General features: G+C 39.1%; 1 protein-coding gene across 1 annotated transcript; it reads right to left on the bottom strand.

The window, feature by feature from the left end:
* Positions 1-6,242: 6,242 nt before the first annotated feature.
* On the bottom strand, positions 6,243-12,069 carry LOC124178279 (growth factor receptor-bound protein 10-like). The gene is made up of 3 exons (XM_046561515.1): positions 11,726-12,069; positions 11,329-11,626; positions 6,243-6,446 (listed from the first exon to the last, which is right to left on the bottom strand). Exons 1-3 carry the CDS (start codon positions 12,067-12,069, stop codon positions 6,243-6,245), a joined length of 846 nt encoding a protein of 281 aa, XP_046417471.1.
* Between the last annotated feature and the right edge of the window lie 1,331 nt (positions 12,070-13,400).

Raw genomic sequence — 13,400 nt, 5'->3', positions numbered from 1 at the left:
GTGTGAGACGTCTCTTCAAAGAAGGCATCTGAACGGTAAGCTCGTGTTGTTAATCGCCATTCCCTTTCATACTTCCCTTCCATTTCGTTCCAAAACAAATAATCTACCATGCCGAAAGACACCTTGGTCACTCGTAAACGCAAACGCGCAGAAAGTAAGAAGCGAGTCACGCGTCGCGAAACGGTCATCGTAGAACAGGTGAATTCGTCAGAGTTGAATCGGCTTCAAGTACAGGCCGAAACCCGTTGTGAGCAGTATAAAAGAAGCTACGAAATACTCGTACATGTGCAGTCGATGAAAAGGGATTTATACGAACTGCACGCACTTTCCGACGAATTAGAAGCCTTGAGGGAACGTCATTGCACTATCATAGCAGAAATGCGTCAATTGATTCGAGAAATGGAAGAGTGTCAGGCAGCAAGCATAAATTGAAATGTTGTCCGTTCTGTCACGCCGGCTTCCAGCTCTCATCAGGCTGCGTCAACGACGCCGTAAATTTTACGGGAATATTCAAAAAAAGACGCAGTCAAAATCAATTAATCACACTTGGAGTAATCAAATTTCATCAACGCCAGCGGCTACTTCTTCGGTAACGCCGTTTATCAGGATCTATCCGTGTCCGATGTGTCGGGAAATGCATTCGGTGTACGAACGTAAGACTCTCCTCTCGGCAACAATGGAACAGCGGTGCAATTGGCTAATATAGTATCCCTATGTGGAAACTGTCTCGGCAAGGATCAGTTACCGAAGGATTGCAAGGGAGGTAACTGCCGGATCTGTGGTCATGAACATCACTCGTTCCTTCACTGACAATGTCATTCCTGTTGCTCTACTCTACATACAAAATCGAAACAAATTGAACGTTCCCTGTCGTGCGATCATCGACACAGGTTCCACAGCAAACTTCATCACTGAAGCACTTGCAAAGGTATAAGGGCTACCGAGAAGAGGTTGTCATATTCCATCGGGGCTCTGAACGAACTTACAACGGTAGCCAAGCATTGGATTATCGCAAATATCAAATCTACTAACAACTCCAATCAAAAAACTATCAACATTCTCGCCGTCCCAAGGATTACGTCAATCTCCCCAGATCAATAAATCATCCGTCAATCACTGACTGTTTTATCGAATATTCGACTAGCCGGCCCAGAATTTCAAAAGCCAGCGCCTATGTGGGCACTATTAGGCGCGGGAATGTTTCTGTCCATTTTCTGTGTCGGTCAAATCAAATTATCAACCGTACAACAATCCAGTCTATACTTGCATAAGACAGTCATTGGTTGGGTAATCGGCGGAGACATATCTCCATTGCCAAATAAAAAGAATATGAAACGTCATCTCACAAGTCGGAATAATGACACCAGCAGATTCTGGGATATTGAAGAAACCAATGTCACAAAACACTTATCAAACGAAGAGGCCACGTGTCAAGATCACTTCAAGAAACATGTAACACATGGTCAAAGTCAACGGGGAATCGACAGACGGACTTTATTTACCTCACCACGCCGTCATAAAGGAATCTAATCTCACCGGACGCCTTCGGGTTCAGCTGTTTTGTGCAAAATCAAAGGTTGCACCAATAAAAATCCGGCAAACAATTCTACGGTTAGAGTTGTGCGCAGCGGTGCTTCTGGCTGATCTATGTTCAACGGTAAAATCAACCATAAGTGTCGAAATAGATCGTTCAATTTTTGGTCGAATTCTACGATCACCTTGCATTGGGTCAATGCATCTCTTCGTCTCCTTGAGACCTTTGTTACCAGTTTGGCACTTCATCCCTCCTAGGTTGCCACACGTCGGTTGTTTCTGGGAAGCAGCGGTGAAATCATTTAAACATCATCTAAAACGAGTAGTCGGCTCGGAGCTGTTTACCTTTGAACAATTGGATACTCTAGCCGTTGAAATGAAGGCGATTCTAAATCCAAGACCGTTGACTCCACTATCATCCGATCCCAATAACCTAACTGCACGCGCTCCCTCTCATTATCTAATTGGCGATTCACTTGCGAGTTTACCTAATCAGGACCTTCCAGCTACTACGAATAATCGTTTGTTTACGTAGCAAACATATCCAGAAGGTCAAACAAGACTTTTGCACCCGGTGGCACAAGGAGTAGGACTGTGCGGGTCAAGACATCAACTGGTCGACTGGACAAAAATGTCAAGAGACTAGCTCTGTTACTCATAGATAGTGAACAGTGTAACGTTTCGATTACACCCGCTAAATGGTCAAAACAAGGGCTGATGAGAGTTCGACCCACGGAGTTGAACACGTGGTTTGTTTCTTCACCGGTTTCATCTATCTTCATAAGAAGCGGGTCTCTCGGTCAACAATTCTCTTGGAGAAACAAGGTAACGAGTTTATAATTTCTCAGTGACGGAACATCAGATACCATCGAGATAGACATTTCAAACCCAGAAAATGAAAACTCCAAAAACGACGTCAAAATTAAAGAGAGACTATTTAAAAGGAAAAAACAAAATAAATGAACTAAAATCCGAGAGTCAAGAGTATCGATGAAAAGACAATTATTGACAATTTTAACAATGTGCCGCTCTGTTCAAAGAATTTACACCTGGAATGAATGAATGATGGAATGGATGAAAGAATGAATCTTAAACTTATGGACGGCTCGGTTTTTATATTCATATGCAAAGACAAGAAAAAAAGAAATCGTGTTACGTTTGGCATACCTCATAAAATAGGTACATAGTTCACTCGTAATTTAATAAAATAAATTCGGAAAATTCTTATAATTTGCCGTCCAACGCGAAGGCTCGAAAGCTAGCAAAAGTGTGAATGATTAGAGGTGTAGGTAGAATTAAGTATTTTAAATTAAATCAAATTGATCGACAAGAATTGGCTAATCAATAAGAAGAAGGAAGGTTAGTAGGAAGATTGATAAACCACCTGCAATCATTTCAAATAGAGATAAAAGCACGTAAATTTTCTGGAGAGGATAACACGAATCCTAGAGACTTTTTAAATGACTTAGAAAGATATTTTGATCTAAAACATGTACCAGATGAATAAAAAATATTAGTTATTGACGACGCATTGAATGGTAGAGCTAAAATTTGGTTTGATGAAAATAAAAGTAGGTTGAACGATTACGAATGTTTTAAAAACAGAATTTTTGAAAGAATTTTATTCCGTAGCTGTAAGAATCAGGGAAAAGAATAGTTGGTCTGTGCGTAAATTCAAATGGAGTGAAAATAATTTGCAAATTCATTTTTTACAACAAACTAAAGAAGCTCAGTATTTTGAACCCAAGTTATCGGACTACGAAATAAATTATAGCATTGTTCAACAAATGCCGATTAAATTGAGGGAATCGTTAGTCGCAATTGATTTTTCGGATAATAATAAGGTTGGAACCCTGTTTGCTCGGTTAAATTTAACCTGTGAAGAGAGAGAACGTGAAAAATCTCGAAATTCCCAGTCTTATAGCAACAATCCGCACAATGTCAGAGAAATCAATAAACAAGGTCATATTAACGAGCAACCGAAATATTAACAGATCAGTCTATACAACGGAGTATTAAAAATGCAAATTTTCAAAGTACTGTACCAACAGCTGTTAATGTCTCTTTGCCAAACACAAATTTTCCGCCACCTAAGTACTTTGGACAAATTCAAAGGTCTAATGGCTATAATTAACAAACAACGAATCGTAATAATAATAATAATAATTAACGACAAAAATTAAACTGACTATCGGCGCGTTAAATCAAGGTCCAATAACGTGTCGTGACACTTTTGATTATATTAAGGAAAAACTTTGAATCATACTCTGATATACGAAATGTAAGTAGTGCAAATACGAATCATAATCTTATTTATGATCTGACTTTGGATGAAACTTTGACCAGAGATTTTAAAAATATAAAGAAATTACAAGAGGAAAATATCTAAAACACTAAATAATATGTCAAAAGATTTGCTGATGAACATTTGAAACTTCACAATGAAATATTATTTCAACATCGAGTCGAAAATAACCAATGGCGAATAGTAGTACCGTGTTTTTTTAATTACAAAACTAATCCAACATACTCACGCTAAAATGGGTCATCCCGGTTAATATCAGACTTTTCAATATCTAAAACAAAATTATTTATTGCAAAGGTATGTTAAAAGATATCAAGAAATGTGTAAACACGTGCGATTTGTGTCAGAGAGTTAAAGTTTTATCGAAAACCATGGAAGGAGAATGTGAAATGATTAAATCTGATAGACGAGGAGAATCAGTAACTATCGATTATTATGGACCATTACCACAATCTGTAGGAGGCGTGCAGTTTAGATAATTTCTGAAAATACATATCCGAGTTTATATGCAGTGACAAAAGCTACAACTCGTATTAGTTTAAAGAAAATTTTAGAATCATACGTACCGAAAATTTGAAGACGTATACGAATTCTGTCAGACTATGGGACACAATTCACTTCGCACAGTTGGAAAAAAAACTTTAAACGACGCAGGTATACGAACGTGTTTTCGAAGTATCAGACATCCTGAATCTAATCCAACGGAAAAAGTTATGAGAGAATTAGGGAGGCTTCTTGGAACCTTATGTTCAGAACAACATACTAAAAGGGCAAACGACATCTCAAACATCTACGATTTGTTAAACATAACGACCCATTCGAGTACGGGATATAGCCCTTCGGAACTTCATTTTGGTAAAACAACCTGTTCATAAAATTCAAAAGATTACATCATTTCCAAACAATATTGAGGCGAATCACGAACCTAAAATTATCATAGCTAAGGATAGGTTGTTGATGAACTTTCGTAATCGATAAAAGCAACAAAAAGCGAAAGCAAAGGTTACTCTTGATGTGAATGATCTAGTTTTATCAAAGGCACCACTACCATCTAATGTAGCTGATAGAGTCACTCAAGTCTTTCCACGTACATCAAGGACCATATAAAATTACAAAGGTGGTTGGAAAAAATGCATTCGTCTTATGTGATCCAGAAAATTTAAATGGTATCAAAGGTACATATGGTAGTTTACATTTACGCAGGTATCAAATTTCCTAGTCTCCTGAATCAATTTTAACTGCAATTTATATGTATTATATTATATTTGTAAGAAAAAAAAAAAAACAGGACAAACAAAAAGAAAACAAATAAACAAGCAAAAAAAAACAAATAAACAAACAAAAAAAAGTACATTCAACTAGTACTATTCAAAGAAATTCACCTTATCATCTACTTTGAACTCGACATAGAACGTAATGACAAGCATATTTTGTCATATCTTGTGAATTAAATTTAATATTTTTATTAAGTTGACAAAATTGTTATAATCAAAATAACGGACAACCAAAGGATTGTTAACTAGTTTATACGAATGGATGTATGAGTATGGAAGGATGGGTGTTACAAACTTTCTGGTGCTAATAATTCAAAAGGCTGATGAAATTTAAAGTATGTGCAGTAAACAATGGCTATGAAATAGCTTTCGATAATTAATTATACGACCATTAATTATACGAAAACCTCAACTCATCCCATAGATGTATCCGAAAGAGAGCGATACGTTAGACGGTTACCTGAGTTGAACGCCAAATTTAAATGGAACGTTACTTACCTTACGATGGTTTTGGTTGTTTGGGCTGTGAGCGGCTCCGCGTGCTCAGCGGGAGATTGAATAGTGTCTTTTGCTTACTAATTTATAAGGTTTTAGTGGTTTATTGAATGAATTTTATTCAAGCCAGATTTAAGGTAGCACAAAAAATCAAGAGAATAATGCTTATTAAATGGACGTGATTAGTTTATATGAACGATAACAAAAGTTAAAATCGAAGAATTCATTTAAATGTAAGTTTACAATATATGCAAAATGACAAAAGACAAATCAAAGAATTTAGTTAATTGTAAGTTTCAAAAATTTATAAACAAGGACGAGAGACGTTTATGGAATTGAACCAGTCAAGGCAAAACTGAAATTTACCATGTAAACGCAAAACTTGAAGTGGTCTCGTTGAATTCAAGATCTCAAGTTTTGTCTTGTTGAACGTAAGACCAGAAGTTGTAATCTGTTGAACGGGGTTCTCTGCTAGAATTTAGAAACTAACCAGAAGAAACCCCTGATTGGTTCCCTAGTAGTTCAGAAGGACATGTAACAATGGCATGTTCTATTTTCCTTACAGTTACCACGACAGGAACGCACTTGGTGAGTCGAATCGTTTCTCATGCACGAACAACCATGTCACCCGGTCCCTACATAACATTAAAAGCAAATTCGTCCGGCGTGTGAATGGCGAGTGTGAGAGTAATTCGTAGACCTGTTCTTCCAGGGCACATTTCTGTTTCATGTTGTCGTTCAGCAGCAATCTTACCGTGTTCTTTGATTGGACTAGCAGATTCTATTTCGACGATGAAATGTTCAGGATGTAACGAATTGCTTGTTTGCCAAGCCAAGTACTATAAATGCATTATAGAGAAGGACATTTTATATTAATAAGAATGGTGAGACAGATAAAAATTGGTCAGGAATCGTGATGGAGGATGAAATAAAATAAAATAATAATAAATACTTAAAAATAACGCTTATCTTTTGGAGGCGTCGTACGATAAAAGTAAATGTTTTTCCGCTTTATTGAATCGTCAGTCCTTATATATTGTTTATTTTAATCAATCTGATCATCGGATTCTGAATTTCGTCACTTTCCCAATAGGGTTCGAAAATGTTACAATAGAAAAACAAATAAATAAATAGTTAAAAATTCGGTCTTGGGTCTTATACGGCCATTACATAGATGTGGATGATTTGACGATTACTGACCGACTGACCATTCTCGCAGCCTCACGATGATCGACACCACACGTATATGTGTGAACGTATACGTGTGATGTCCAGACTCTTACAAGGATGTTCCGTACGAATAATTCTGTATCCACAAATTTTAAATTCCTTTGTTTTCGTTAGAGCGAAGGTGGTTTTTTCATTAGAGTAGGTGTAAATGTCTGATGCAAATCCATCTTCTTGGGGTTCTTTAATTTTCAATGCTCGTCCAGTGTAAAGAACGTCGCAACGGTCTAATTTGCAGTCATCCGTTGGTGAATTTATCCGAAAAGCATATGATCCACCATTTTCAAAACAATTTGTGTTAGACAGTGTACATCTAGTCCCATCCTTCAGCAATAATTCCTTTTTATCAAATTCAACCACAGCAGCGGGAATCCATAATATAATTGTTAATAGAGTGATTTAACTCATTATTCCCCTTTTCTGGAACAAATTGTTCAATTTATAATTCGGGAAGAAAATAAAATTATTGATTTAAATTGCCGATTTTAATAGGTGTTAAATATATATGCATTCATCGGTCTGCCTCCATACCAGAATCGATCGGGACTCTAATTATAGTTCGGTTGGCTTCAAGTACATGTGTCTTGTACACTCTCCAATCGTAATGATTTTCTGATTTTTGTGCAAATGAAGTTTTTTCACAGTGGATCATGACAAGTGAGTTTTATGAATTTTCGATTGTTTCAAATAAAGGAACTGCTTCTGTAACATCAATTTCGAAATAGAATATCACGCGATAGAGCCGAGACTTGGAAATTCCTTGCCGGACTAATTCGACATTTAAATGGTCCTCTGAAGTGCCGACTGGGTAGGGGGCTTTCACTATTTTTTCCTCAGCATTTCCACTACTTTTCATCATTAAGTCGTCTATCATTGGGTTTACTGAAAACGAAACTTCAGAGGGCGGGCGTACAAGCGGTATCCTCATTCTAGAACAAAGTATATATATTTGGCTGGTTTAAATTCTGCAATTGTTCCATCAGGATCTTAGTTCTATTTGAAAACTAATATAATTAAATCGAATGACCTGCTTAAATACAATTATCCTCACCCAATTATAAATAACTGCAACGGTCAATTATCCCTTTAAAATTTTTAATCTGTCCATATAAGTGTGGTCTGAAGTAGTTTACCGTATAAACTATAGCCAATAATTCCTTTTCGATTGTTGAATAATTTCTTTCTGCCTTCTTTAGTAATCTAGATATCATATGCTATTGGCCAATCTTTTCCTACTGTACCTTGATTTAATACACCTCCTATGGGGATTCCTGATGCATCTGTTGTTACAATAAAGTGTTTGGTAAAATCAGGATGTTGAAGTATTGGATTTTCGAACGGTTTATCTCATAATCGGCTAAATGCGTCTTCTTGTGCGTCTTTCCAAAGGAATTTCACATCTTTTTCCAACAGTTCTGTCAAAGGTTTTGCTACTTTGAAGAAATTTGGTATGAAGCGTCGATAATTACCGATTAAACCTGAAAATTGTTTTATGTTATTCTTATTCTTTACTTGGCTCAGCTAAACAAAAACTATAGAGCTCAACATTACGCGAAACTCAACTAAACAAATTCTTAAACGCAAGCATAATCCAGACGCAACCAAAACTCAGTAACACGAACTTCTCATTTCAACCTCTACCAAAATAGACACAACGAAAACGCAACCTCAACTATAGGCAATCTCAACTAAACCTAGACTCAACTAACCGCAATCTCAACGCATTTGAACTCGAAACTTTCTCAAAGTCCTGAAAAACGATATTCGCTAATTCGAGTGCTCCATTTCGGCAATTCGCGACTCGACACCGTACAGCGGAATTCGATACTGTACGTAAATTTAAAAACTAGAAAGACTCGACTCAAAACCGTGACTCCACTCAACATTCTCAACTACTCAAGATTTACTCAACTCCATAACGGGAAACTCAGGCTACGGTCTGCGGTCACCAAGCAAAGGAATCGGCAAACGAATTTCGAGTACATGTTTGACAACGCAGATCCAAAATGGCTATCCGTTACTCGTCAAGACTTTGCTCAATTTTTCTCAAAATTCTGTCGCGAGGATGTTAGAAACACTTACCGTTCCATATCCACGCCACGAATTCTCCAACCCCCTCGTGATATTTCGGTGGTGCTATTTTTCGCAAGACTACGAAAAGCGAACTCGTTAACGAAACTTTATGATTTCGCGATTATCTCGCACGATCGCCAGAACTAGAGTGATTTCAAAATCGACGACCGGCCGCAACATCGATCTCGGTACGGTATGCCGTACGTGACGTCATACCCACAAGAATACCCAATAATCGATCCGTCATCGATTTCGTAGATTGCGCAACTCGACGCGCACCTGTCGGAGCATCGCGGCGCAGAACTTGACGTTAGATCGCAGTTTCGCCCTTTGCGCAGCTTCGAGATGCTTCGTTGTGAGCGGTGTGGTGCTCCCCACTGAAATATAACTATAGTGGAAGGGGCACTGGGCTCTCGGTTCTGTGCGAGAGAGAGAGAGAAATTCGTGAGGCCACCTGTCCTTGTCATACAGTCTGATCAAAAACTTACGTAAAATCGCTCAGTGGAATAATAACATTCTCTGAAACAACGATTGCGCATCATTTTCACTCTATAAATTCACACAAGTGTAATAAAAAAATTTCATCGATTTTCCTCAAGTCCCGCGATTGATTTTGAAAAGTTATCATTTCAGAATTTATCATTTTATTCGCAATAAGTCCTGAACAAAATCACAAAAAGTCACGCCAAACACTCAGGGCAGAGACGACCAACTATTGAGTTAGGTTATCTACCGCATGGTTTACTCGGCAGAGCGCATGCGCAGAGAGATAAAAAGGGACAGGTGGCCTCACGTCAGCAGTCTATCTCACAAATACGTCCGGGTGTATATAATTCATTCGCAAATTGATTAGGAAAATTTTTAAAATTCTTATAACAGAACAATTAAAATGACAAAACGAGACTATCAGGAGTGACATGATACATACATCATTAGTATTACACGTAGCTTTAGACTCTATCTATATTTGTGTTTCATATTAAGATATCTCTAGTCCTTACTCATCTATAAACTAGGATAAAACAAATTTCTTTCGTTACTTGTTGATCGCACGTCTCTCAACCGGAGGAGTATTTTGTGTATCGACACAATTCATTCAATATAAATAGTATCGTATTAATCTATGTATCCTTTTTCGGTTGGTACTTCCACGGAAGGTAAATCACAGGTTAGCTGGTCAAGCCATTTAGAAAAGGCAAAAGTCACACATCTCGCAAGGTAATGCTGCGCTAAAGGAACTACGACCTTGAACATTCGACGACCAAATAGTCTTGTTGGTACGCACGTGCACGTAATCTGTTTGTATTCGTACTGCCGATAATATTATTTAATTATAAGGTCAAGATAAACAAAACCAGCTGTTCCTAGAAACAATTCGAAGATGAAAGAATCCGTATGCGTGCAATGCATACGGAAATTTGAAGTAAAATAAAAGAATGACTTAAAACGAAATTATAAAGGTTACAAGTACGCGAAAAGAATATATCCATCCATGGAATTAAATAGGTGATGTAAAATAAAGCTAATATTCAGGGGCGTTGGACATCGAGGATGCGACACCATGTCGGGTAAAGTAATGCTGCGCTGAAGGAAGTACGACCCTAAACAATGAAGAATTATCGAAAAATGTCTGAACAAGCGCAAAGTCAGTCGTACGAGACTTCTAGCGTAGGTCTTTCACTTCCCAATTATCCACGGGTTTTACTCATTTAGAACACTCAGTTGGCTGTCAGATGTGGATGCTGGCCTGCCTGAAATTTAAGTACGTAAAGGTGCGAAAGAGTCGCGTATTGTTCAAGTATAAGACATACCTACCTGCATGTTTTCAGTTCACTCCTACGTAAAAGATATCCAATCCTATAACCAACACTTTCGGTACAATTTCTTGACCAATCCAAAATTCCCACCAAGCACAATCATCGACCAATACGAAAAAATCAACCACTCAACAAGCTCCTGCACCCTTCACATATCCGAAAATCTTCCAGATTCCTTCTTCGATCATCACCTAAAAAGTCAGTTCCCGTCAAGACCTGAAAACAAAAAGTTAATACACGGGGAGTACTCAAGTCAACACAAACCACCTAACAATTTCAAGTCTTGACCGAATATCTCAACCTAACTAACCATCAAGTCAACTACTTATTAATCCGTCTAACAAACAACTATTTCGATCTCCGGCAAATTCAACGGATCAACCAAGAGATAATATTAACGTCATTGCAATAACGATTTAAATTTATAAACTACTGCGAATAATACAACTTGTAATCTTGTACCCAAATATCGTAGCTTCGACGTGTAAATAAATAGTTAGGTTTCACAAAAATCGATTCAACGAATAATCCCCAATTAAATAGCCTCGCTCCACCAAAGTGTCGTGAGGGACAATAAATTATAGTTGTATTTCTTGGGACTGACCGTCGGCTCGCATTGTTTGTTTTTGAACGCCTTGTAGTTCTCCCTCAGCTGCTTGCGGTACTTGGCGAAACGCATGGCTATGATCCAGCAGACGCGCGTCTTCTCGTTATCAAAAGCGATGCACCGGAAGTCATTCCCGGCCGTTCCTTCAGTCTCCGCGTTGGCGGTCGGTCTCAAACAGATGCACAACTCGGTAGGGGCGCAAAATTGTTTCTTGGCGTTCAGGGTCCAGTAGACGTGGTAGTCCGTAAGATGGGCCAACACCTCGAGCTGTTCCAGACTGGATGCGAGGGAACGTCTGGGAGTTCCGCCGGAACCGTATCAGAGGGAACGTTTGGGAGTTGCGCCAGCACCGGATGACCGGAAGCGCTTGGTAGTTGAGGTGGAACTCCCTGACGGAGAATCTGCATGTCGCCATTGTTGTATCACACGGCTGACTAAATGTACCTTCGGCGAGCAGTAAGGTTTGCTGTAACGAAGCACCATGTAAATCTTGGTCCACACGTTCCTACCTGCATCTCGAATCCAGGCCGTACTGAATATGGAAGGACACTTCCAAGTAGTAGTAAGCAGGTTCTGCATCACCGCGTGCCTATTCGCAGAACCTCCTCCGAACTCGCGACTTTCGAAGTCAACCATATCGTCGGGAAAGAATTGCTTAGGATCGTGGTAGAATTCATACTTCCGGGTATCCTGTCGGAATAGAAATCGGTTTAGGGTATTCGGAGCGTAGATTCCCATGTCTCCGTGAACGCTAAGGACATCTTCGTGATCTTCCAAACTCCTTTCCAATCCAAGTTCAGACCAGGATCACAAGTCGTACGATTTTATCAGAGATGTGCGATCAACAAGTAAAGAATGAAATTTGTTTTATCCTAGTTTATAGATGAGTAAGACCTAGAGATATCTTAAGTAGACGCAGATATAGATAGAGTCTAAATCTATGTGTAATACTAATGATGTATGTATCATGTAACTCCTGATAGTGTCGTTTTGTCATGTAATTGTTCCATTATAAGAATTTTTTGAATTTGCTTAATTCATTTGCGAATGAACTATACATCTATTTTATGAGAAATGACGAACATAGTACGTTTTCTTTTATGCCTGTCTTCATATATGTATATGTATGTAAAAAATTCAACAGATCAACTTGTAATCCTGGTCTGACCTTGGATTGGAGAGGAGTTTGGAAGATCACGAAGATGTCCTCAACGTTCACGGAGACATGGAAATCTACGCTCCGAATACCCTAAACCGATTTCTATTCCGACAGGATACCCGAAAGTATGAATTCTACACGATCCTAAGCAATTCTTTCCCGAAGATATGGTTGACTTCGAAAGTCGCGAGTTCGGAGGACCTTCTGCGAATAGGCACGCGGTGATGCAGAACCTGCTTACTACTACTTGGAAGTGTCCTTTCATATTCAGCACGGCCTGGATTCGAGATGCAGGTAAGAACGTGTGGACCAAGATTTACATGGTGCTTCGTTACAGCAAACCTTACTGCTCGCCGAAGGTACATTTAGTCAGTCGTGTGATACGACAATGGCGACATGCAGATTCTCCGTCAGGGAGTTCCACCTCAACTACCAAGCGCTTCCGGTCATCCGGTGCTGCCGCAACTCCCAAACGTTCCCTCTGATACGGTTCCGGCGGAACTCCCAGACGTTCCCTCGCATCCAGTCTGGAACAGCTCGAGGTGTTGGCCCATCTTACGGACTACCACGTCTACTGGACCCTGAACGCCAAGAAACAATTTTGCGCCCCTACCGAGTTCGGCATCTGTTTGAGACCGACCGCCAACGCGGAGACTAAAGGAACGGCCAGGAATGACTTCCGGTGCATCGCTTTTGATAACGAGAAGACGCGCGTCTGCTGGATCATAGCCATGCGTCTCGCCAAGTACCGCAAGCAGCTGAGGGAGAACTACAGGGCGTTCAAAAACAAACAATGCGAGCCGACGGTCAGTCCCAAGAAATACAACTATAATTTATTGTCCTTCACGACACTTTGGTGGAGCGAGGCTATTTAATTGGGGATTATTCGTTGAATCGATTTTTGTGAAAC

Source organism: Neodiprion fabricii, chromosome 3, assembly GCF_021155785.1.
Source record: "Neodiprion fabricii isolate iyNeoFabr1 chromosome 3, iyNeoFabr1.1, whole genome shotgun sequence".
Lineage (NCBI taxonomy): Eukaryota > Metazoa > Arthropoda > Insecta > Hymenoptera > Diprionidae > Neodiprion > Neodiprion fabricii.
Note: the sequence above shows the minus strand (reverse complement) of the source record. Positions and strands in the feature narration are given on the sequence as shown.